General features: G+C 44.9%; 1 protein-coding gene across 1 annotated transcript in view; it reads right to left on the reverse strand.

Annotated features, from left to right (window-relative positions):
- Positions 1–23,086, reverse strand: part of LOC141126770 (aldehyde dehydrogenase family 3 member B1-like) — a 42,399-nt gene that overhangs the window by 13,059 nt on the left and 6,254 nt on the right. The window contains exons 2-7 of the mRNA XM_073612755.1: positions 16,865–17,030; positions 14,922–15,032; positions 13,711–13,831; positions 8,988–9,073; positions 8,212–8,293; positions 6,377–6,763 (exon numbers count right to left, since the gene is read on the reverse strand). Of these exons, the coding sequence (XP_073468856.1) occupies positions 6,377–6,763; positions 8,212–8,293; positions 8,988–9,073; positions 13,711–13,831; positions 14,922–15,032; positions 16,865–17,030 (953 nt within the window). The remainder of the gene's footprint in view (positions 1–6,376; positions 6,764–8,211; positions 8,294–8,987; positions 9,074–13,710; positions 13,832–14,921; positions 15,033–16,864; positions 17,031–23,086) is intronic.

A 23,086-nucleotide genomic window follows, 5' to 3' on the forward strand; every position in this document is an offset into this window, starting at 1 on the left:
CAACCATTACTAATAAAAAATAAATATCCCACAGTTTGTAGACGCTATAACTTTTGCGCAAACCAATCAATATACACTTATTGGGATTTTGTTTTTTTACCAAAAAAATGTAGCAGAATACATATTGGCCTAAATTGATGAAGAAATTAGATTTCTTTACATTTTTTATTGGACATGTTTTATAGCAGAAAGTAAAAAATATTGTTTTTTTTTTTTTTTTCAAAATAGTCGCTCTTTTTTTTCGTCTATAGCGCAAAAAATAAAAAACGCAGAGGTGATCAAATACCACCAAAAGAAACCTCTATTTGTGGGGGAAAAAAAGGACGTCAATTTTTATTTGTACAGCGTTGCACGACCGCGCAATTGTCATTTACAGTATCGCAATGCCGTATTGCAAAAATGGCCTGGTCATGAAGGGGGGTAAATCCTTCCGGAGCTGAAGTCGTTAAAGTGTTTTATTTTTTATTCGGGTAAATGTTACATATTCAGATTAGGTGAATAAAACCTGACAAAGGAATCCGAATTATCCAGAAAGCTTGCGTCTTTACTAACAAAGATTAGGCAAACAACAAAAAGGTTTTGCTCAACTACTTGCCGCTCGTAGGACGTCCTCCTCGGGTTTCGGTAGTTATACCGGGATGATGGCTGCACATACAGGCATCGTGTCGGTAGGCAGTGCCGGGATAAGGTCATCCAGCGTCCAGGGCAAAGATGTCAAACTGCTCCCCCCCCTCCCCATTCATGGTGTTCAAGCCTTGGAGATCCTACCGCTGTCACTTCTCCTGTCAGCCTTGAAACAGAAGGAAGGCGCCCCCATCCCTAAGGTAATTTATTGCGCCCAGGGCAACCGACCCTCCTGCCCACCCCTTGTTCCGGCCCAGATTTTTTTCCCTTTCTAGCAAGTGATTTGAGAGGCTACTGGAGAGCTTACTCGATCATTTCTGTGGGTGGTAAAAAGGGTTCCACCCCCTCCCGTCATCACCGCCTCTCCCGGGCTTCCCCAGTCCGATCGCAGAGCCCAGGAACGATGCGGCTGGCGGCGATGGCTGCATAGAACAGAGAGAGAGAGGAACTGACATCGTTCCTCTCTCTCTGCGACCCCAGAAACCGGGAGCGACCAGGTATAGTGTCACTTGCGTTTCCGCTTCTTTCTTTACCTGGCCGTTAGCGGGCAGGAAAGCAGCCGATCGGACCGATGTGTGTGTGATCGGCTGCACCGGAGGCCAGAGGAGAGATTCCGGGTCTAATAGACCTCAGATTTCTCCATAAAGAGGACCTGTCATGGCCCATGTTGTTCATCCCTTGTGAAATCAAAAAAAGTTCATCCAAAAAAAGTTTTGTATAAAATTAATAATAAACATTTTTTTAAGCACCCCTGTTCCCCCATGCTTACACGCAAACGCGAAAGCACACGTTATTCATATGTAAACGGGGATCGCACCACACATGTGAGGTATTGTGGCGAACGTCAGAGCGAGAGCAATAATTCTATCACCAGACCTCCTGTGCAATTCTAAACTGGTAACCTGTAAAGGCATTTAAAGTGTTGCCTATGGAGAATTTTAAGCACTGTAGCTTGCCGCCATTCCACGGGCAGACACAATTTTAACCACTTGCCGCCCGCCCACCGCCAAATGACATTTGGGCGGTGCGGCTCTCGTTCTGGGTGGACATCATATGATGGCTTCCCAGAACGACCGCTCTGGCGCGCCCCTGGGGGCGTGCATCGCGGCGACTGCAGGTCTTTAACCATGTGATCGGCTGTGTCCAATCACAGGAAGTCACATGTAAACACGGAATTGCCGGTAATCGAATAGAGTGTGAGGAAAGGAGAGACGATCAGCGGCATTTCCTCGCAGAGAACATCTAGGAATGTAATCAGGGCACTGATCATCAGTGCCCTGATTACAATTAAGTGCCCACCTCTGCCAGCAATCAGTGCCAACCAGTGCCCACAATTGCCGCCAATCTGTGCCCACAAGTGCCAGCAATGATTGCCCACCACTGCCAGCAATCAGTGCCAACCAGTGCCCACAATTGCCGCCAATCTGTGCCCACAAGTGCCAGCAATCAATGGCCATTAGTGATGCCAGTCAGTGCTAGCTATCACTGCTGCCCATCAATGCTCATCACTGCTGCCCATTAATGCCACCCATCAATGCCACCCATCAATGCCCATCAGTTGCCAGTGGTGCCCATCAGCTGCCAGAGCCGCCCATCAGTGCCACCTATCTGTGCCCACCAGTGCTGCCTATCTGTGCCCAGTGCCCACCAATGCCACCCATCAGTGCCCATCAGTTCCGCCTCATCAGCGCTCATCAGTGAAGGAGAAAAATTACTTATTTACAAAATTTACTAACAGAAACTAAGAAAAACTTTTTTTTTTTCATAATTTTCTGAATTTTTTTTTTTTTTTTTTTTTAGGAAAAAATAAAAAACCCAGCAGTGAATAAATACCACCAAAAGAAAGCTCTATTCATGTGAAGAAAGTGATAACAATTTCACATTGTTACAGTGTAGCATGACCGCGCAATTGTCATTCAAAGTGAGACAGCGCTGAAAGCCGAAAAATGGCCTGGGCAGGAAGGGGGTGTTAGTGCCCTGTATTGAGGTGGTTAAAGCGTGACATGTTAGGTATCTATTTACTCGGCGTAACATCATCTTTCACATTATATATATAAAAAAATGGGGTAAATAGTGTGTTTTTTTTTTTTTTAATTCATTAAAGTGTATTTGTTCCCAAAAAATTGCATTGAAAAAACGCTGAGCAAATACCGTGTGACATAAAATATTGCAACACCCACCATTTTATTCTCTAGGGTCTCTGCTAAAAAAAAATGTTATATATATATATATATAAAATTTTTGGGGGGTCCTAAATAATTTTGTAGCAAAAAAAAAAGTTGATTTTTACATGTAGGAGCGAAGTGTCAGAATGGGCCCGGATACGAAGTGGTTAAATCTCTAAACTTTTTATATTCATAATAAACATTTACCATTACCAATTCACAGCAGGAGGGGGATGAGCTCCAAGTAAAAGGCAACATTTTCTAAAAACAGATCTTTAATAACAGGGAGATCAGACTACACAGACTGCTAACCTTTCACTCTTAAAAGGAACATGATGACCTAGATGAGTCAGTCAGTTGATTTAACCACTTCAGCCCCCGGAAGATTTACCACCCCCCCCTTTATGACCAGGCCATTTTTTGCGATACAGCACTGCGTTATTTTAATTGACAATTGCGCGGTCGTGCGACTCTGTACCCAAATAAAATTGATGTTATTTTTTTCCCACAAATAGAGCTTTCTTTTGGTGGTATTTGATCACCTCTGCAGGTTTTTTATTTTTTGCGCTATAAACAAAAAATAAACGACAATTTTGATTAAAAAAAAAAAAACAATATTTTTTACTTTCTGCTATAAAACATATTCAATAAAAAATGTCAAAAAAATCAAATTTCTTCATCAATTTAGGCCAATATGTATTCTGCTACAAATTCTTTTGTAAAAAGAAATCCGATAAGCGTATATTGATTGGTTCTCACAAAAGTTATACAGCGTCTACAAACTATGGGATATATTTATGGAATTTTTATTTTTATATTTACTATTAATGGCGGCAATCAGAGATTTTTTTTTAGCGGGACTGCGACATTGCAGCGGACAAATCTGACACTAAGGGAAAGATTTACCAAAACTGGAGCACTCAGAATCTGGTGCAGCTGTGCATGGTAGCCAATCAGCTTCTAACCAGCTTTTTCAATTAAGCTTTGATAATAAACCCTGGAAGCTATTGCATGCAATACCGCATGTGGCCAGAGGTGGGGGGGGGGGCGGCAGAGAGCCTCAGAAATATTGGGGACAGCTCGGCTCAACTTGGAAAGGCTCGGAAACACTCGGGAACAGAGTATTTCCAAGTGTTTCAGAGTGATTCCGAGTATTTCCGAACGGCTCCAAACCGCTCCGAACCGTTCCGAATATCACCGCACCCCTGCACCACTGGCCAAATGCGGTACTGCACACCCCATTAGCTTGAATTCTGCTCGTTTTGCGAGACAACACTTGCAAAACGAGTCAGAATTAAAAAAAAAAAAAAGTTGCTAGTCTTTCAAAATGCTCGTTAACCGCGTTACTCGTTAACCAAGGTTCCACTGTATAGCGATTTTTGCTTTACAGGGCTAGATAGATTTGTTTTAGAATGTGGCTGCCAGTAGATTTAGAGTTAGTTCTTGACTGAACTTCTACTTTAATATCTTGCTGCCCACACAATGCATGTTTGTGGTGGCAAAAAGGAAGGGCTTTATGCCCACACACCACACATATTCATCATTGGGTGGCAGAACTTTCTGTGCTAAGACAGCTCTCGGTCCATACCAATTATCGGGAACTGGCAGGACCACGTCCCGATCATGTGGGCACTGTGGTCACAAGACTGCCGGATCTCTCTTGCCCCCGGGCATACACACCCTATTAAAGGGACACCGGGGTTGGGCAGTGTGACAGACCCAACTGGGACAGGGGCTTTTGGAGGGTATTGCAGGGTAGCCTCTCACCTACTCACTATGGGCCCTGGCTTTTAAGGGAGCTATGAGTATTCAGGAAGATGTCCTGATATATAATGTTATTATCACATTTAACAGTCAAGGAAGCCATGATGGTCTTTGCCAACTTGAAACTTAATAAGAAGATGGATGTGAAAAGAAAGCTGATTAATGAGATTTGGACAGCCCTGGGTCTTCTTGAATACTGGTGCCAAACTGTCTGGGTGGGCACTGACCTGAGTCACCTAGACTTGTCTAGATGACTAGTTGTTAATTAGCTTACTGTTTAATTAGATTACTGTTTATGTTTGCTGTTCCTTAGCTGTTTGAATGATATTACTGTTTACAGTTTGCATTGTTTAGGATAATGTGATCAAGCGTGGTATATATTCTGTGTGAATTTACAGTAAAGTCAGTTCAAGTTTGCACCTAGGCTAGAGTCTTCTAGTTCTTGGGTGCAATGCTCAGCTGTCCATTAGGGGCGCCGGAGCGCCGTCCCCTCTATCCACGGCCACCACCCCCCATGCTCTATCCACGGCCGCTATTTTGACAGGACACCACCACCCCCTATTCATGTGTCCGGCCCCTTTCAGGATGCCGGTCGCGTGAATTACAGCAGCGGGGGTGTTTTCTTTTTTTTTAGCACCTGATTACAGCCAGAGGCTCTAATAGGCTTCAAAATAGGGTGGGTACTGTTTGCCACCCCCCAAAAAAAAAAATACCACTGGCTGCCACTGCTCTGGTTCCAGATTGGAGGAAGCTCTATCTTAGCAGAGGAACCCAGAAGGGGTGCCAGGTGGTCGGTCACAGGCGGGAAGGCACTGCCAGTTTTATACAAACAAAGCCACGTGATCACCATTTGATATCTCAAATGGTGATCACATAATGGGAAACCCCATTGGCATGAGAGAGAAGCCCGTAGCCAATAGACGCAGGAATAGGAGCAGGGCTGGCATGACAGGGTGACAGGGCCAGCTTGCCAATTAAGGGTTAACTGGGTGTTTTAAGTTGGTTAGAATAGAGGGGGTGGCCAGAATAGTATGCAGCATAGATAGGGAGGGGCCAGTGTCCGGTGGTCAAATGGAGGTCACCAGACAAAGATACAGCTCCCACCCTCCCACCCTGTTGTCTGTATTATATTTGGAACGTTTGGCATTTATTGTTGTAAGTTATGGCGGTTGAGATCTTTGGAGGCCTTCTAAAATTAAGACCAGTATGGCATAGTGGGGAACCATCTTGGTATGGGATCCTCTGGAAGATGCCAGTTACCCGAGGTTTAACTGGGCATTTGGATATGGGTATCGGCGTTGGAAGTTGAAGAGTTGGTATTGTCCCCTAGTCGGCGTGCTGCGACTGGGGACCTGGTGTGTCACGCTGATACGTTATAAATTTGGGGTCTTTTCAGTGCCTTCAAAAATCTACAACGATCTGAAAAAGTATTGTTTGTAAATAATACGTTTAAGGTTTATTGTTAATAAAATGGCCGGTGCGGCCAAGTTTACTCCAAAAGGGTGCCGTCTGGTTATTTATGATGGTAAACATATGGTAGGGTATGTGCAAAGGTATTAGGCCAGCTTGCATCTGTCTTACCATAGTCATGGGAACTGCTCACTACTAGATCGAACACTGATTAACATTGCACAGGGTATGCTGTAAGGGTACGTTAATCTACAAATGGCAGACGTGAAGGTGTTAATGAAGATGTGGAATGTTATATACGTCTCAAACACATTTTGAATGTAAGCTTTTCTACCCAGAAATATTACATGAGATATCCAAATATACGATGATGCACATCAGTATATGGACACATAAAACAGGATTATTTTTACCAATGTATTTTTCTGTGTCGTCGGTCTGTCCGCCCACCACTATCTTCCCGGCTTTGAGTAGGGCTGCCACTCTTTGAAAATGTCTGTCACTAATGATTCTCCCAAAGTCTGGAGACTGCTTTGGATCTTCTCCGTAGAACTCCTGGATGGTGGCCCCTAACGCCGCCACCAATTTTTCTTTAATCTGGTTAGAACAGAGGACGTAATCTGGTGACAGGCATGTTTGACCTGCATTGAGGAACCGCGACCAGGCAATGCGCTTGGCGGCGTTTTTGATGTCGGAATCATCGTGCACATAACATGGATTCTTCCCGCCTAATTCCAGCGTCAGAGGCGTCAGGTATTTGGCCGCTGCCTGCATCACTATTTTACCAACAGTTGGGTTCCCTGTGAAGGAAGAAAGTGGAAATCAGTGCCTACAAGTTTCATCGTCTCGGCGTCTCCTCATCTTTACCATAAATCCTTTCATAAGAGAAATATGGGGCTGACCACCTTTTTAAAAATGCTAGTTGCCCAGCTGTTGTGCTCCTCCTGTGGCTTAGGCACTTGAAATCACTGAGAGTAGCTCTGGAATTTCAGAAAAACAGTAAATATTCGTGATCTGCAAACTGTTCTGGTTCAGTGACTTAAAGTATTGAAGCCAGAGGATCAACATAACAACTAGGCAAATTACACCCCCAGACCCATGTCCTCAGTCCATTTGGGTCAATTTCCTGCTATCCTCACCCAGGGCCCCTGTCCTACCACCCTCACCCAATAGTCAGGACTTCTGTCCTAACCCCCTCAGCCTAGGAACATGTCCATTCACCCTCTTCTCTATGCCACCGTCTTGCCACCTTTGGCCTGGGCTCCTGTCCTGCCACACTATCCCTGGACCCCTGCCCTAACACCCTTGCTTGTGGTCCATGTCCTGCCCCACTCAACCCGGACCTCTGTCAAGTCACCCTCATCGAGGGCCGTTGAGCAGCTATCCTCATTCAAAACTTATACCCTACCACCATTGCCCTGGCCATCTTTCCTGTCATCCTCATCCTAAGTCCATATCCTGCCACTCTCAGCCTGAGATGTTGTCCTGACACCCTTGGCTTGGACCCCTTGTCTTGTCACCCTTCCCTTTATACCACTGGTACCACCTCCCTCACCCTGGGACCATATTATGTCACCTTTGCCTTGGGCCCTTGTTCTGCCACCCTAGCACTAAGCCCATGTCTTGTCAACACTGTCTTGGAAATCAGTCCGGTCTAGATTGTCCTGGGCCCCTGCCCTGCCTCTCTTAACCTGGGTCACTGTCCTGTCCCCCTCGCCCTGAGCCCATGTCTTCCCAACCTTCACTTTGTGCCACTGTCCCACCACCCTCAACCAGGGCCAATATTGTGTAACCTTTTTCTTGGTTCCCTGTTCTGCCACCCTCACCCTAAGCACATGTCTTGTCACCTTTTTCACTGTCCTTCCCCTTGCCCTAGACTTAAAAAGAGTATTGACTTTGCCCTGAGCCCCTGTCTTGCCACCCTGGGTTGTTGTCTTGCCCCCCTTGCCCTAGGCTAATGTCTTACCATCCTTCATTTTATCCCACTGTCCCACCATCATCACTGAGCCCATATCATGTCACCTTTGTCCAGGGACCTTGTCCTGCCACCCTCACCCCAAGTTCATGTCCTGCCAGCACTGCCTTGGCACCCTGTCTGGATACCAATGGCCTGTTCTGCGACTGCCACCCCCCACCCTTATGACTCCCCTGTCCTACCACCTTATGATCCATAGAAAGGTTTCCTCTCCCTTAGCATGGTGGGATATATGCTGTTCTATCAGACACATTTTATTGTGGTTCTTGTTACCTGTAAAGAAAATATAGTCAAATCTTTCTGTCAGGAGGCTCTTAGATTCTTCCACCCCACCACAAACCACTGCGAAACAGTCCTGAGAGAGGAAGAGACAGGAGACAAAATCACTTCATGTGCTGCCGTTATATTATTTTTCTCACCAGCTCAAGGTGCCTACACGTAGAATGTCATCAACTTAGCCAGCTACAGCCAAAGCTGGAATCTGTACTTCTACAGAGAGCTGTGGGTGGAGCTGGTGTAGGAGCCAAACGTGGCTTTCATCCACAGACACCCAAAGCCTGTAGGTCCAATTGCAGGAAGAATAGCAATACCCAAAAGTATTATGGCTGGTGGGTAGGTGGAGGTGTGGCAGAAGGTGATTATCCAACAGTCATCGGGCCAGAGACACCATTATTAAAACTGGGAAGGAGATCAGGGATGTCATCGATAAAATTGGGACGAAATTGGGGACATGTTTTAACTCGGACAGCTTACTAAAATCAGGGACTGTCCCCAGAAATAAGGGATGTCTGGTCACTTTACAATGTATATGAGTGTATGTGGTGACCCCTGACAACTGAGCAGTTTTTTTTAAGCAAACTGGACTGGATTGGTTGCCATGGGTTACAACACATCATTATAGAAAGTTTGTCACTGAATCTACCCAGTTGACTTCTCTCCCTTGATGTAGAGGGAATGGACACCAGTCTATGATATTCCAACAGTGTGATATTTCCCCTTGCCTCGCCTCCCGCCATCACTCTGATATCTGCAAATGGCGTAACATTCACCTGATCAAGGTATTGGGCAAGACCTTCAGACAGGACTTTCTCTGTGTTTTGGCTGATTTCAGATGGCTTCATGATGGCACAATTACCTGCAATAATAAAACAAGATCAGTTTATCCAGCTACAACCCGAGTAGCAAAGCTTGTCTCCTGCCAGCACGTGGTAGAGAAGGATCCTTGTTCTCCATGTGGAAGCAGTGGTCTCTCTACAAAGGTCTGACACACTCCTTTCCGAGTCAGAGCTAGCAGGGAGCATAAGGAAGCCTAAGATTTTCTGATTGCAGACCTGCGGGTGTGTGCTGGACCCCTGCAGAGACACCACTGCTTCCGCACAGAAAGAAAGGGTCCTTCCTGGAAGGGGACGGGCTTTTCTACACAAAAAAAATCTGTAAGACTTTATACAACATTTGATTGAATGCATCTGGAATGTATTTAGCTGATATAAACTGAGAGATACAATATGTTGTGCTTTAGGGGTATTATCATTAGGTATGTGAATTATGTAGCAGTTTACATCACGGTTAACTATGTTTTTAGAAAGGCTTTGGAAGAAGTCACCCAGCTCCGCACTATGGTGTCAATGGTCTCTCTTCTTATTTTTGAAGCCACGTAATCACAGCTCCGTCTATCGCAGGAAACTGCCTGCCTGTGGCCCTTTGTATATCCAATCACAGACCAGGCCTTTTCTGACACTTTTTTTTTTTACATGTGAAAATCACCTTTCTTTGCTAGAAAATTACTTACAACCCTCCAGACAGACAGTATATATATATATATATATATATGTGTTTAGCAGACGCCCTAGAAAATAAAATAGTGGGTTATGCAATATATATATATTTTTTTGCAAATATAAATTTTGATTGAACTCCAAAAAAGGGCGGAACCCAATCATTACAGCAATAACATGACATAACATGATAGCTCAGGACATATGCAACTGGAGTTGCCACTTCATCCGATTAAACCCGAACACATATTAATTACACGGGTTCTGCGGCTGTTTAACCACTTCAATACCGGGCACTTATACACCTTCCTGCCCAGACCAATTTTCAGCTTTCAGCGCTGTCACACTTTGAATGACAATTGCGCGGTCATACAACACTGTACACTTTTATCATTGTGTTCCCACAAATAGAGCTTTCTTTTGGTGGTATTTGATCACCTCTGCGATTTTTATTTGCTAGGCAAATAAAAAAAAAAGACAGAATATCTTGAAAAAAAAGGCTTTTTTTTGTTTCTGATACAAAACTTTGTAAGTTTTCTCCTTCACTGATGGGCACTGATCGGGCTGCACTGACGGGCACTGATAAGGCGGCACTGATGGGGACCGATGAGGTGGCAGCAATGAGGTGGCACTGATGGGTACTGATGATGGGCACTAATATGTGGCACTGATGGGGCACTGATAGGTGGCACTGATGGGCACTGATAGGTGGCACTGATATGCAGCACTGATGGGTACACATAGATGGCACTGATGGGCACTGAAAGGCGGCACAGATGGGCACTGATAGGCGGCACAGATGGGCACTGATAGGCAGCACAGATGGGCAATGATAGGCCACGCGGATGGGCATAGATGGGCTCTGATAGGTGGCACCGATGTACACTAATGCATGGTACTGATGGATGCCAATCAGTGCCAAACAATAATGCCTGCCAATCAGTGATCCATTGTGGGCACTGATTGGCATCCCCGGTGGCCATGGGTGCCGTACCTGGTGGTAAATAGTGGTGGGCATCCCTGGTGGTCCTGATGGCATCCCTGGTGATCCTGGTGGCATCCCTGGTGGCCCATTGTGGGCATCCTCGGGGGGGACTGCACTGATAATCAGCACAGACCCCCCCCCTGTCAGAAGAGCAGCCGATCGGCTCTCCTCTACTCGCGCCTGTCAGACGCGAGTGAGGAAAAGCCAATCAACGGCTCTTCCTATTTACATCGTGATCAGCCGTGATTGGACATGGCTGATCACATCTCTGACGGAGACTCTTTACCTAGCTCAGAGTTGCAGTGCATCGGAGTGACACGCCGCAACAATGATCGCCGCAATGCGCGGCCCCGGGGCTTGTTATCCTGAAAGATGTCATATGACGTCCGGTCACGATAACACAACCACTTTGCTGACGTCATTTTGCTATATGGCGGGCGGCAAGTGGTTAAGGTAGTAATTAAACCCACATGGTGCCTTATCTGCCTTAAATTAGCCTCAGAACTTGGGTAATTCATATGTGTTTGGGTTTAAAGGGATGAGGCGGCAACCCTATATGCAACAGGTATGCAAAGTAAATGCAGGTAAAAAAAAATCAGTAAAAAAAATCAGTAAAAAAGAAAATTTGTTGTAGGTGGCGTGCTGGTTAGTAACATTTATCACGGTAGAGATTACCGTAAATCCCAATCACTGACAAATAATAAGGTCACCCAGACTCCACATTTCTTGAGTAGAAGTGGAAAGAAAGAAGGAGAAAAAGGTAGAGAAGAAAGGGGCAGGATGGTAAGGGGAGAAACGTGCAATTTTTTTTTTTTTTTTTAATCTCACACTGTATTTGCGCAGCGGTTTTTCGACTGTGAATTTTTTTTGAAAAAAAAATACACTTTAAAGCGGAGTTCCACCCAAAAATGGAACTTCCGCTTTTCGGAATCCTCCCCCTCTCCGGTGTCACATTTGGCACCTTTCAAGGGGGGGGAGGGGGAGCAGATACCGGTCTAATCCAGGTATTTGCTTCCACTTCCGGGCATAGATAGACGCAGTATCCGCGGATATCGACACCATGTCCGGCCCCTCCTCCATCCCCTGGGAGACACACAGGTCCCAGAAGACAGCAGGGACCAGTGAGGATGCGCAGCGTGACTTGCACATGCGCAGTAGGGAATGAGGCTGTGAAGCCGCAACGCTTCACTTCCTGATTCCCTTACTGAAGATGGCGGCGCCTCCACCCGAGAGCCAAAGGACGGATCGGCTTCAGGTGCCGACATCGCGGGCTCCCTGGACAGGTAAGTGTTCATATTTTAAAAGTCAGCCGCTGCAGTATTTGTAGCTGCTGACCTTAACCACTTCAGCCCCGGAAGATTTTACCCCCTTCCTGACCAGAGCACTTTTTGCGATTCGGCACTGCGTCGCTTTAACTGACAATTGCGCGGTCGTGCGACGTTGTACCCAAACAAAATTGACGTCCTTTTTTTCCCACAAATAGAGCTTTCTTTTAGTGGTATTTGATCATCTCTGTGGTTTTTTTTTTGCGCTATAAACAAAAAAAGAGCGACAATTTTGAAAAAAAAACACAATAATTTGTACTTTTTGCTATAATAAGTACCCCCATTTATTTTTAAGAAAGCAGTTTTTTCTCAGTTTAGGCCAATATGTATTCTTCTACATATTTTCGGTAAGCCTATATTGATTGGTTTGCACAAAAGTTATAGTGTCTACAAAATAGGGGATAGATTTATAGCATTTTTATTATTTATTTATTTTTTTTTTTAAATTCTAAAGCGTCACCTATGGAAAATATAGGGTACTGACATATTTAAGGTTTGACATGTTGTTGGGTATCTATTTACTCGGTGCAACCTTGGCTTTTATATTTTACCCCAAAAAATTGGTAATTTATTGCTTTTATTGCTATTGTTTTTTTGTGCCCCCTAAAATTAAACTTTTAATGTGTTTTTTTTTACTGACATTTTTCCTAGACCTTTGCAGTAATAACCTGTGAGATAACAAAATTGGAACTACCACCATTTTATTCTCTAGGGTGTCTGATTTCAGAAAATATACAGTGTTACAAAACAAAAGGAGAACGAAGATTTGCAGTCCAAGGACCACGGTTATGGAACGCTCTACCTACTCCCATCCGCATGGAAGAAAACCATCAGGCCTTCAGGAAGAAACTCAAGACCTACCTCTTTTAAGAAGCTGGACACAGGAGAGATCGATCGCCTTGAGGCGATTCAGTTCGCATTTGCAGCGCTATACAAATCATTCATTCATTCATGTTTGAGGGTTTTATGTAATCTTCAGGCCTAAAATGATTTTTTTTCACCTTCAGGAACACGTTACATGTTCCACCCGTAAGATTTGTTAGTTAAAAAAAAAAAAAATTGGCTCCTAACTTTTTTTTTAGCTGGCTCCTAGATTCAACACAAATTTGTCAAGCCCTATGTTAAATCCCAGATGTCTCCTCTGCCCTTAAAAGCATTTGATCACACCAAGATCGGTGATCAGATACATTTCTATTTTAAAAATGGCACCATTTACATCCAGGGAAACCAAAAGTGACAAAGTACAGGTCGTTTCCGGTTTGCTATACCATAGCGCTGATCGGGGACCTTCCGCTCCTCAAGAGGCTCTATGGTATGCCGACGGAAGTGCCGGCTTCAGTTTCAGGTTCTGTGGTGGCACGAAGAACACGGAGAGACACCCACCGGCGGTGGGAGGGGGGACCCGCTTTCATCTTCTGTAAAAGCAATCCATGGGCTAATTAGCCACTAGGATGGCTTTAATAAAAAAAGCTGGCAAAAAAAGAACGATGCCGGGATGATGCCTGCAGCTGCCAGAATCATGCCGGTATACCACTTAAAAATCGCAACGTAAATATAAGTATTGTGGTCTTCAAGTGGATATTCTAATGTTGCCATGTTGTTAGGACTTTCATCATGGTTCATGCATGCGAGTCATTAATGCTGTTGGTTTTTCAGGTCTGACAAACTACACTGATGATGAACCTACCAGCAGCTATGGCCCCAACCAGAGGGATGAGAGTCAGCTGGACGGGGTAATTCCAAGGGGAGATGATGAGCACCACACCAAACGGCTCCTTCCGAATAAACGCTGAATCTAAATACATGGCCTGCAGGGATAGAAAGAGGAAACAACCTTCATCAACAGATGACATGATACATCAAGGAGATACCAAATGTGCCAGTGCCGATATAGGGTCATCTAGTGCCCGGGGTGAAGATGCCAAATGGCGCTCCCTCCTTCCAAATGTATGAGCATTATGTATCACCAAAAATCCCCCCCCCCCAAAAAAAAATTTTTGAGTGCTAATCTTCAAAAATCTCTCCAAACAAAAATTCCCCCTCTTCCAGCACAAATCCGCTCCCTCCCCAAATCCCCCCCCCCCCTTCTAGCACAAATCCTCTACCCCACAAATTTCCTATCTGAGCATAAATCCTTCCCCCCTACTAATCCCCTTCTCCCAGCACAAATCACCCCCCCACAAATCCCCTATCCTAGCACTAACCCTCCCCCCTAGTACAAACCCCCCCCCAATCATCCCTAATAGCACAAATCCTCTGCCCCACAAATTTCCTATCTGAGCATAAATCCTCCCCCCTACTAATCCCCTTCTCCCAGCACAAATGACCCCCCCACAAATCCCCTATCCTAGCACTAACCCTCCCCCCTAGTACAAACCCCCCCCCAATCATCCCTAATAGCACAAATCCTCTGCCCCACAAATTTCCTATCTGAGCATAAATCCTCCCCCCCACTAATCCCCTTCTCCCAGCACAAATCATCCCCCCCACATATCTCCTATCCTACTACTTACTCTCCCCCCTAAATCCCCCCCCCCAATCATCCCTAATAGCACAAATCCTCTACCCCACAAATTTCCTATCTGAGCATAAATCCTTCCCCCCTACTAATCCCCTTCTCCCAGCACAAATCATCCCCCCCCCCCACAAATCCCCTATCCTAGCACTAACCCCCCCCCCCCCTAAATCCTCCCCTAGTACCAATTCCCAATCATCCCTGCTAGCACAAATCCCCCCCCCACCAAAGCCCCCTTCCTTACACAAATCCCCCCCCCTCCAATTTACCCCTTCTAGCACAACCTCCCAAAATCCCAATTGGGCCCAGGGCAGCCGCCCTTCCTGTCCACCCCTCGTCCCAACCCTGAGACATGCATCATAGAACAATTATTGAGGCCTCACCATATTTGTGGAGACGGACTCATCTTTCATCCAGGAGCTTAGATTATTTATTGCCAGATTAATCTCGCTCCTCACCATGCTCAGTTCCGTGATCTCCCCTTCAAATGTTGACTGGAAAATGAGAGAAGACCCTTGGAATTACCAGTTTGGAAAAGTCCATTAACAAGGCTTGTGTTAACGATCTTTGGGCTTGTGTTGATGGCATTCAGATACTTCTGAAATCATTCAGAATTTTTGGACAGATATATTTGATCTGCAGTTCAGCTTCTTCCGTCGAGTGGATTTTGCATTTCCATAGACTTGCATGGGAATGCAAAATCAACTTGAAGTAAGAGAAAACCTGCCGACACAGGCCCTATAAACCTCAAGGGATACCATACATGGCGATAATTGGGTGACGACTGGAGTAATGCTCAAGAGACCATAATAAGCTATTGATTAGAGCAGGGGTCTTCAAACTGCAGCCCGTGGGCCGAATCTGGCCCTTGGCTTGCCTTTGTCCAGCCCTTGGGACACTACTCTATTCCTTCTGATACAAGGCAGTCTTCCTTCCATTGATACCAATGATGGGGTACTATTCTGCCCCGTACACACGATCGCACATTCCGACAACAAAATCCATCGGATTTTTTCCGACGGATGTTGGCTCAAACTTGTCTTGCATACACACGGTCACACAAAGTTGATCGGAAATTCTGAACGTCAAGAACGCGGTGACGTACAACACGTAAGATGAGCCGAGAAACTTTGTGTGTTGGAAATTCAGATGGAAAAAGTCTGATGGAGCCCACACACGCAAGCTCCGATCGCACATTTTCCGTCGGAAAGTCCAACCGAGTGTGCAAGCCTATGGGATGGTTTACTCCCACCAAAGCCAGGGCATTTTCTACTCCCACTAGCTACAGTCTGGTTCCCCTAAAGTATGAAGGACAGTAAACTGTCCCTCTAAGTGGGAAGTTTCTACCTGGTGAGTCACTGTAATTCAGATAGCTGACTCACAAGTTAATGAATATAGAATGACTATGACCAAGATTTGATTGATTGCTGGACTTATCACTTGTTTATTTTTTAACACCACTGCACATTATTCTAGTACATGTTTAATATTGTAGAATCATCTAAAATATTACCATATATTGTATTTTATATGTTTATTACCGTTTAACATATTTTAGCGCTGCCCTTTGGATGTGTTTTTTATGTACTATACACCTGTCAGTTGATAGGTGAATGGTAGCAGCTTTTTACCTTAAGTTGGCAATTGTTTTAAATAGAGAGAGGGGAGGTGCATTGTAGCCCTCATGTCTCCTATTTATTCTTATTTTTCATGTTTACTTCATATCATTTTTCACTCTCTCCATAAGCGCTTGGTAGTTGGAAGGGCTAGCATTTGGTATTATTGTATATAGAATGACTATATAAGCTGTAGAGAAATAGCAACTCCTATAGTCTTGCCATGACAAGTACACTTTAACATGGAACTGGTTGCCAGTGGGTCAATATTGAGGTCTTACCAGCATCATTCATCATTACTATAGACATACTGTATATGAGGTTTGTATGGCCAACCTTACAGTATTCAAAAGCATGGGATGACAAGTGGCATATTTGGCAGGATTGGGCAGCTATCTCATGTCTATGGGAGGTCCTATCCTATCCCATCCACTGTTTGAGGAAACAGGTGATTGGACAGGTTAGAGCACCAATCTCAATCTCTATTGTTCCTGCTGAGATAATTAGCCCCTGCCAACATTTGCCTGCACCACGCATTGTCTGCCCCCTCTGGAGCAACAAACATGATCACTGGCCCTAGTGGCTGATATTGATGCCAAAATCTTGCACTGGGCCAACAAGCCCACATTGAAGGCTTTATGGAAAATGCCTGTGAATATGGCGGGGTAAATTGACCCTACCATTTATCATTATTAACCCCATTATCTCACCTTATTCAGATCTTTCTTCAGACATTGAAGTAGCTCTGTCTTCTTCTCATCCACGAATCGTCCAAGAGCCTCCAGCTGTGCCACCCTGAACTCTGCAGGTCGGGTTTTTCCTTCACTGAAGCTGCGCCTGAGACGTTCCAGAGTGCTGCTGTAGGACGCCATGATGCTTGGAAAACACAGAAGATTATTTGATGTAAAAGAAATTATTAGGGGGAGGAAAACAGCCCAAACTCCAACATGGATGAAGGGACATGGATAATAGAAAATCAAGGATGGGACATTGGCTTTGATTCAAGCAAGTGGGGCATGGACTGTAGGACATTAATGGCAAGACGTGTAGCAAGTGCAGTCTGATTTCCGATTGGATGCTGCCGCCCCATGTGACTCTGGCAGCCATCTTGGGTCAGCTAGAACTGATTTAAGGCCCTGGCTCCTGGGCTTGGTGCGCTTTTTGTGTGTGGGTAGGGACAGATCCCCTGTGTGACAGGGACAGCGATTAGCAACAGACAGAGGTTTCAGACAAATAGGGACACGCCATCCTTCCTGGAAACCTCCCCATTTGTGTACAGACCCCCAGACACATTCTGTCAACACATCTGAGACCTACTCTTCTACACACTGCTGATATATTCTGTGAATAATCCCGGTTGGGTGCCTTCCAGCCGAGTTTGTTGTAAACGATTGGACTCTACATTGATAAAAGTTTTGTTCTCTGCAACTAGACTGAGTGTTTACTGCCACTGCACCACACTGCACCTCCCCACATGTGAATAGAAGGACGTGGATGGCAGAACATAGACGGTGGGATCTCGATGAATGGTCATAGACAATGGCACATGAAAAATGGGATATAGATGGATGGTCAAGGAAAGTGGGACATGGCTGGTGGGACATGGACAGAGGAATCTGGATAGTTAGAATTGGATAGGGGAACAAAGATGCTGATATATACATGAGGGACATAAAGCATGTAAATTGAGCCTAGACTGACCGATGAGGTCAGTGCAGAAAGCCACCAGAGGAGGTCGGTGCAGAAAGCCACCAGAGGAGGTCGGTGCAGAAAGCCACCAGAGGAGGTCGGTGCAGGAAGCCACCAGAGGAGGTCGGTGCAGAAAGCCACCAGAGGAGGTCGGTACAGAAAGCCACCAGAGGAGGTCAGTGCAGAAAACCACCAGAGGAGGTCAGTGCAGGAAGCCACCAGAGGAGGTCGGTGCAGAAAGCCACCAGAGGAGGTCGGTGCAGAAAGCCACCAGAGGAGGTCGGTGCAGAAAGCCACCAGAGGAGGTTGGTGCAGAAAGCCACCAGAGGAGGTCAGTGTAGAAAAGTATCAGAGGAGGTCAGTGCAGAAAAGTATCAGAGGAGGTCAGTGTAGAAAAGTATCAGAGGAGGTCAATGCAGAAAAGTATCAGAGGAGGTCAGTGTAGAAAAGGATCAGAGGAGGTCAGTGTAGAAAAGTATCAGAGGAGGTCAGTGCAGAAAAGTATCAGAGGAGGTCAGTGTAGAAAAGTATCAGAGGAGGTCAGTGCAGAAAAGTATCAGAGGAGGTCAGTGTAGAAAAGTATCAGAGGAGGTCAGTGCAGAAAAGTATCAGAGGAGGTCAGTGTAGAAAAGTATCAGAGGAGGTCAGTGCAGAAAAGTATCAGAGGAGGTCAGTGTAGAAAAGTATCAGAGGAGGTCAGTGTAAAAAAGTATCAGAGGAGGTCAGTGCAGAAAAGTATCAGAGGAGGTCAGTGTAGAAAAGTATCAGAGGAGGTCAGTGCAGAAAAGTATCAGAGGAGGTCAGTGTAGAAAAGTATCAGAGGAGGTCAGTGCAGAAAAGTATCAGAGGAGGTCAGTGTAGAAAAGTATCAGAGTAGGGCAGTGCAGAAACGTATCAGAGGAGGTCAGTGTAGAAAAGTATCAGAGGAGGTCAGTGTAGAAAAGTATCAGAGGAGGTCAGTGCAGCAGTGGGGTAGAGATCAGTGGACAAGAAATTAGCAAAGAAGATCAGAGTAGTGCAACACTAGTACAGAGAAGGACACTGCTGGACATAAAATAAACAGAGGAGATCACTGCAGGACATAGGATACATTGGTGCATTGAGCAGGCCTGGAATGAAAATATGGGACATCAAAATATATAAGTTACATCTGTGGTGGGACAACAGTGATGAGGAATAGATGGCGTTATTATGAGACATGGAGGCCTTTATCCTCTACAATACTGAATAAGATTCCAGAGATCTCAGATAACACCCAGTTTGTGATTGGAGTCTTGCTTTAGTTTATCAGAGCTGGCTTTGTTTCCCAGGCTCCAGCCTGGCACTGGGTGCAGAATTCAAGTAAATCCTGTGAGCTCCACCCTGGAGTGTTACCAGCTGGCACATTGCTCTCCCGGAAGAGAACTATGTTATTACATAACACTTTATTGATAGCAGGATTCTGTGTATATGGTATTGATTTTGATGTCAGGATGTTTTGTTATATTGCAAAAAGTGCTTCACAAATATTTTACAATATTACAATGCGAATACAGTCATTACAGTATGAACGTGCAGCACTTTGGACATCAGTGGGTACAGAGAGCACTGACATACACAGGAGTGAAGAGTGCAATCCCGGTTGGGTGCCTTCCAGCCGAGTTTGTTGTAAACGATTGGACTCTACGTTGATACAAGTTTTGTTCTCTGCAACTAGACTGAGTGTTTACTGCCACTGCACCTCCCTACATGTGAATAGAAGGACATGGATGGTGGAACATAGACGGTGGGATCTTGATGAATGGTCAAAGACAATTGGACACATGGAAAATGGGATAGAGATGGATGGTCAAGGAAAGTGGGACATGGCTGGTGGGACATGGACAGAGGAATTTGGATAGTTGGACTTGGACAGGTAACCAAAGATGCTGAGATATACATGGGGGACATAAAGCATGTAAATTGAGGCTAAGACATAGAGGGTGGGACATTACTGTAAAGAGACAGAGAAGATCAGTGCACAAGACAGAGTGGAACTGGTCTTGAAACTGAAAGAAGGTTGTTGCTGGACATAAGGAATCAGTGCAGCAGTATGAGATCAGAGGTGACTGCAGGAGACCGAAAAGTTTAGTGTGTGGAAGATTGACTGATGAGGTCAGTGCAGGAAGCCACCAGAGGAGGTCAGTGCAGAAAGCCGCCAGAGGAGGTCAGTGCAGAAAGCCACCAGAGGAGGTCAGTGCCAGAAGCCATCAGAGGAGGACAGTGCAGAAAGCCACCAGAGGAGGTCAGTGCAGAAAGCCACCAGAGGAGGTCGGTGCAGAAAGCCACCAGAGGAGGTCAGTGCCAGAAGCCACCAGAGGAGGTCGGTGCAGAAAGCCACCAGAGGAGGTCGGTGCAGAAAGCCACCAGAGGAGGTCGGTGCAGAAAGCCACCAGAGGAGGTCGGTGTAGAAAGCCACCAGAGGAGCTCAGTGCCAGAAGCCATCAGAGGAGTTCAGTGCAGAAAGCCACCAGAGGAGGTCCCAGCACAGTGTGCACCCAAAAAAGAATACTTAGAATACAAGCAGTACACAGCTCAGGATACAGGCTGTATGTGGCTCATTGTGTACAGGACACAGTGTGTGGCACGATGTGTACAGTATGTGCTGTGTGTATAGCATACAGCGAGTGGCTTCATGTGTAGAGTATACAGTATGCGGCTTAGTGTATACAAAATACAAGCTGCATGTGGCTCAGTGTGTTCAATATACAGCATGTGGCTTGCCATGTTAAGTATGCAGGCAAAGGGTGACTCAGTGTGTACAGCATACAGTGTGAATTTTGCAATTTAGGAAATTGGAAGTGCCCCGTGCCCCTCCCCTGACCTGTTCCCCAGTTCCAATAGAGGGGTGACTTCTTGCAAGTTGTGTGGAGGTGGGGATTCTTCCGTGGAGGACTGGAGATCAATGTGAGGACCTCATCGGGATTTGTTGTGTTTTTAGATGAACAGCAATTCGCTTGGCTGTGGAATGCATCTTTCTCATCAGGAAGTGGTAAACATAACAACTTCATTCCAATAGAATATAGCAACTATGTAAAATAACAATGTTTTTATAATTCATAAATTTGTGTTTCTCTCCCACAGAAAAAATTCCCCTGAAGAAGACCCCTAACCTAATTGGTCGAAATGCGTAGGGATACTATGTGAGACCCCACAGAAGCCTAATGTTTTTATATAACTTGAGTTCATGTGTATTTTTCCTATTGTTGATGAGTTATGTTTTTTAGTTTCAATAGTTTTTTATTAAAGTTTTTCAGAGAAAATACAGAGTCATTGATACATTATTTTACATAGTGGAATAATAAATCCATAGTAATGCAATGTATAAGAGAAAGAATTTCAAATAGATATATTTAGAAACAACTGTGGTTAGTGGGCGCAGGTACATCAAACATAAGGGGGGGAAGAGCCGCCCCTCTCTGGACACCCCAAATGAGTACAAGCTGTGACATGGAAATTGGAGTAGCACATCCAACCCACAGATCAAATGCTATTTAAACTAGTGGGGATGTTACCTTCTAAAGCCTTCTACCCACCTAACCAGGTAGTATTTTAGCAAAGGTGGTATTAAGGAATAAAAATAAAGAGAGAGAGAAAGGAAAAAGAAGGGGATTGAAAAGAAAGAAGATGTATAGAAGGAGGAATGAGATGTCCTTTCGGAATGTTCTACCAAGATTGTTTTATCCAATTCCTACGAAGATGTCAAGGGTATATGCATGTAATCTGCCCAAGGTTCCCAAATGGCCTCAAATTTTGAACAGTATCTTGTAGGATACTAATCATTTTTTCCTGAGCCATGATCCAAGATATTTTTCGTTTGGCCTGGTCACTGGAAACCGTGGACTGCTTCCATGCTTTCGCTATCGTAATTATTTTAGTTTTGGACATTCCCACCAAACATGGATCATGGTGCCTGTGTGATTGCATCTTCTGAAACATAGGGGGGGAAGTTAAAGGATATAATTTTGCCAGTCTAGCAGGAACCAAGTACCATCTAGATAGAACTTTTAGGTCTGCCTCCATCAGAGATACATTGAGTAAACCTCGATTCGACCATGTGATCATTCTGTGCCATTCGTCCAGCTCCCATTCCTGTTTGAGCTCACTTTCCCAGGCCAACATACAGGTTGTTTTAGAGTTCTCTACAGATAGTGACTCGTATATCACCGAGATCCCCCCCTCTCTGCTCGGTAAGCTGGCCACACCAATGTTCATATGGCGTTATGCTAGGTGGTAAGGGTTTGGATCCCCAAATGGAGTGTAGGAAGTGAAAGATTTGTTGGTGTCTGTAAGTTTCAGTTGGGGGCATTTCAAGGATATTGATACAGTGATTGAGGGTGAGTGGACCCGATGAGTTAAAATAATGGCCTATTCTGTATAGCCCCTTGTTTAGCCACCATTGAAAGGCTCTAATGTTCATGCCTGGGGGGAATTGGGGATTGTGGAATAAATGGGCCAGCGGCTTAAACAGGGATATTAACTCTGGATTAATTTTGAGTTTGTCCCATACTGACATCGAATTAGATAATGTTGGGGCGAGAATTGCTGGTCGTTTACTAGGGTGACTCCACAGTAAGAAATCTAATTGTGCTGCTTGGTAATATATGTGTAGGTTAGGTAATCCCATCCCTCCCTTGTTTCGGGCTCTAAAGAGGACCCCCTTAGCTAGCCTGTGCCCCTTTGATCCCCAAAGGCTATAATTGAGTTATGTTTTTTTATATATGCCAAGGCCAGAATTGCTTTTTTTACGACTCCAATGTAATTGTATTAATACCATTTTGATACTATGATACAAACAAATAAATGAATGATTTTTATGGAAATCATTTTCTATTCCTTTCGATCATAATCTCGCTGCTAAAAAAACCCTCAAGGGATCTTCAATTCAATTTCAATAAATTGGGGTGCGCAGCATTATCAACCCACATATATGTGTTATCTATTCTATATATTTTTGGGTGGCTAAACACCCGCTTTCTATTTCCCTCCCTCTAACAAAGTGGTCATCAACCCTGTCCTCAGGGCCCACTAACAGGCCAGGTTTGCAAGATAACTGAAATACATCACAGGGGATATCATTTGCTGCTCAGTCATTACAGTATTCTAGTCTGCATCTCCCCAAGGTAATACATAAAACCTGGCCTGTTATGCCTTGTTTCCACTGAGCGGATCGGTTCGGGTCGGTACAGTTTGAATGGCCTAGAATGGTCCGGTCTATTCTAGTG

This window comes from Aquarana catesbeiana, linkage group LG02 (assembly GCF_042186555.1).
Source record: "Aquarana catesbeiana isolate 2022-GZ linkage group LG02, ASM4218655v1, whole genome shotgun sequence".
Lineage (NCBI taxonomy): Eukaryota > Metazoa > Chordata > Amphibia > Anura > Ranidae > Aquarana > Aquarana catesbeiana.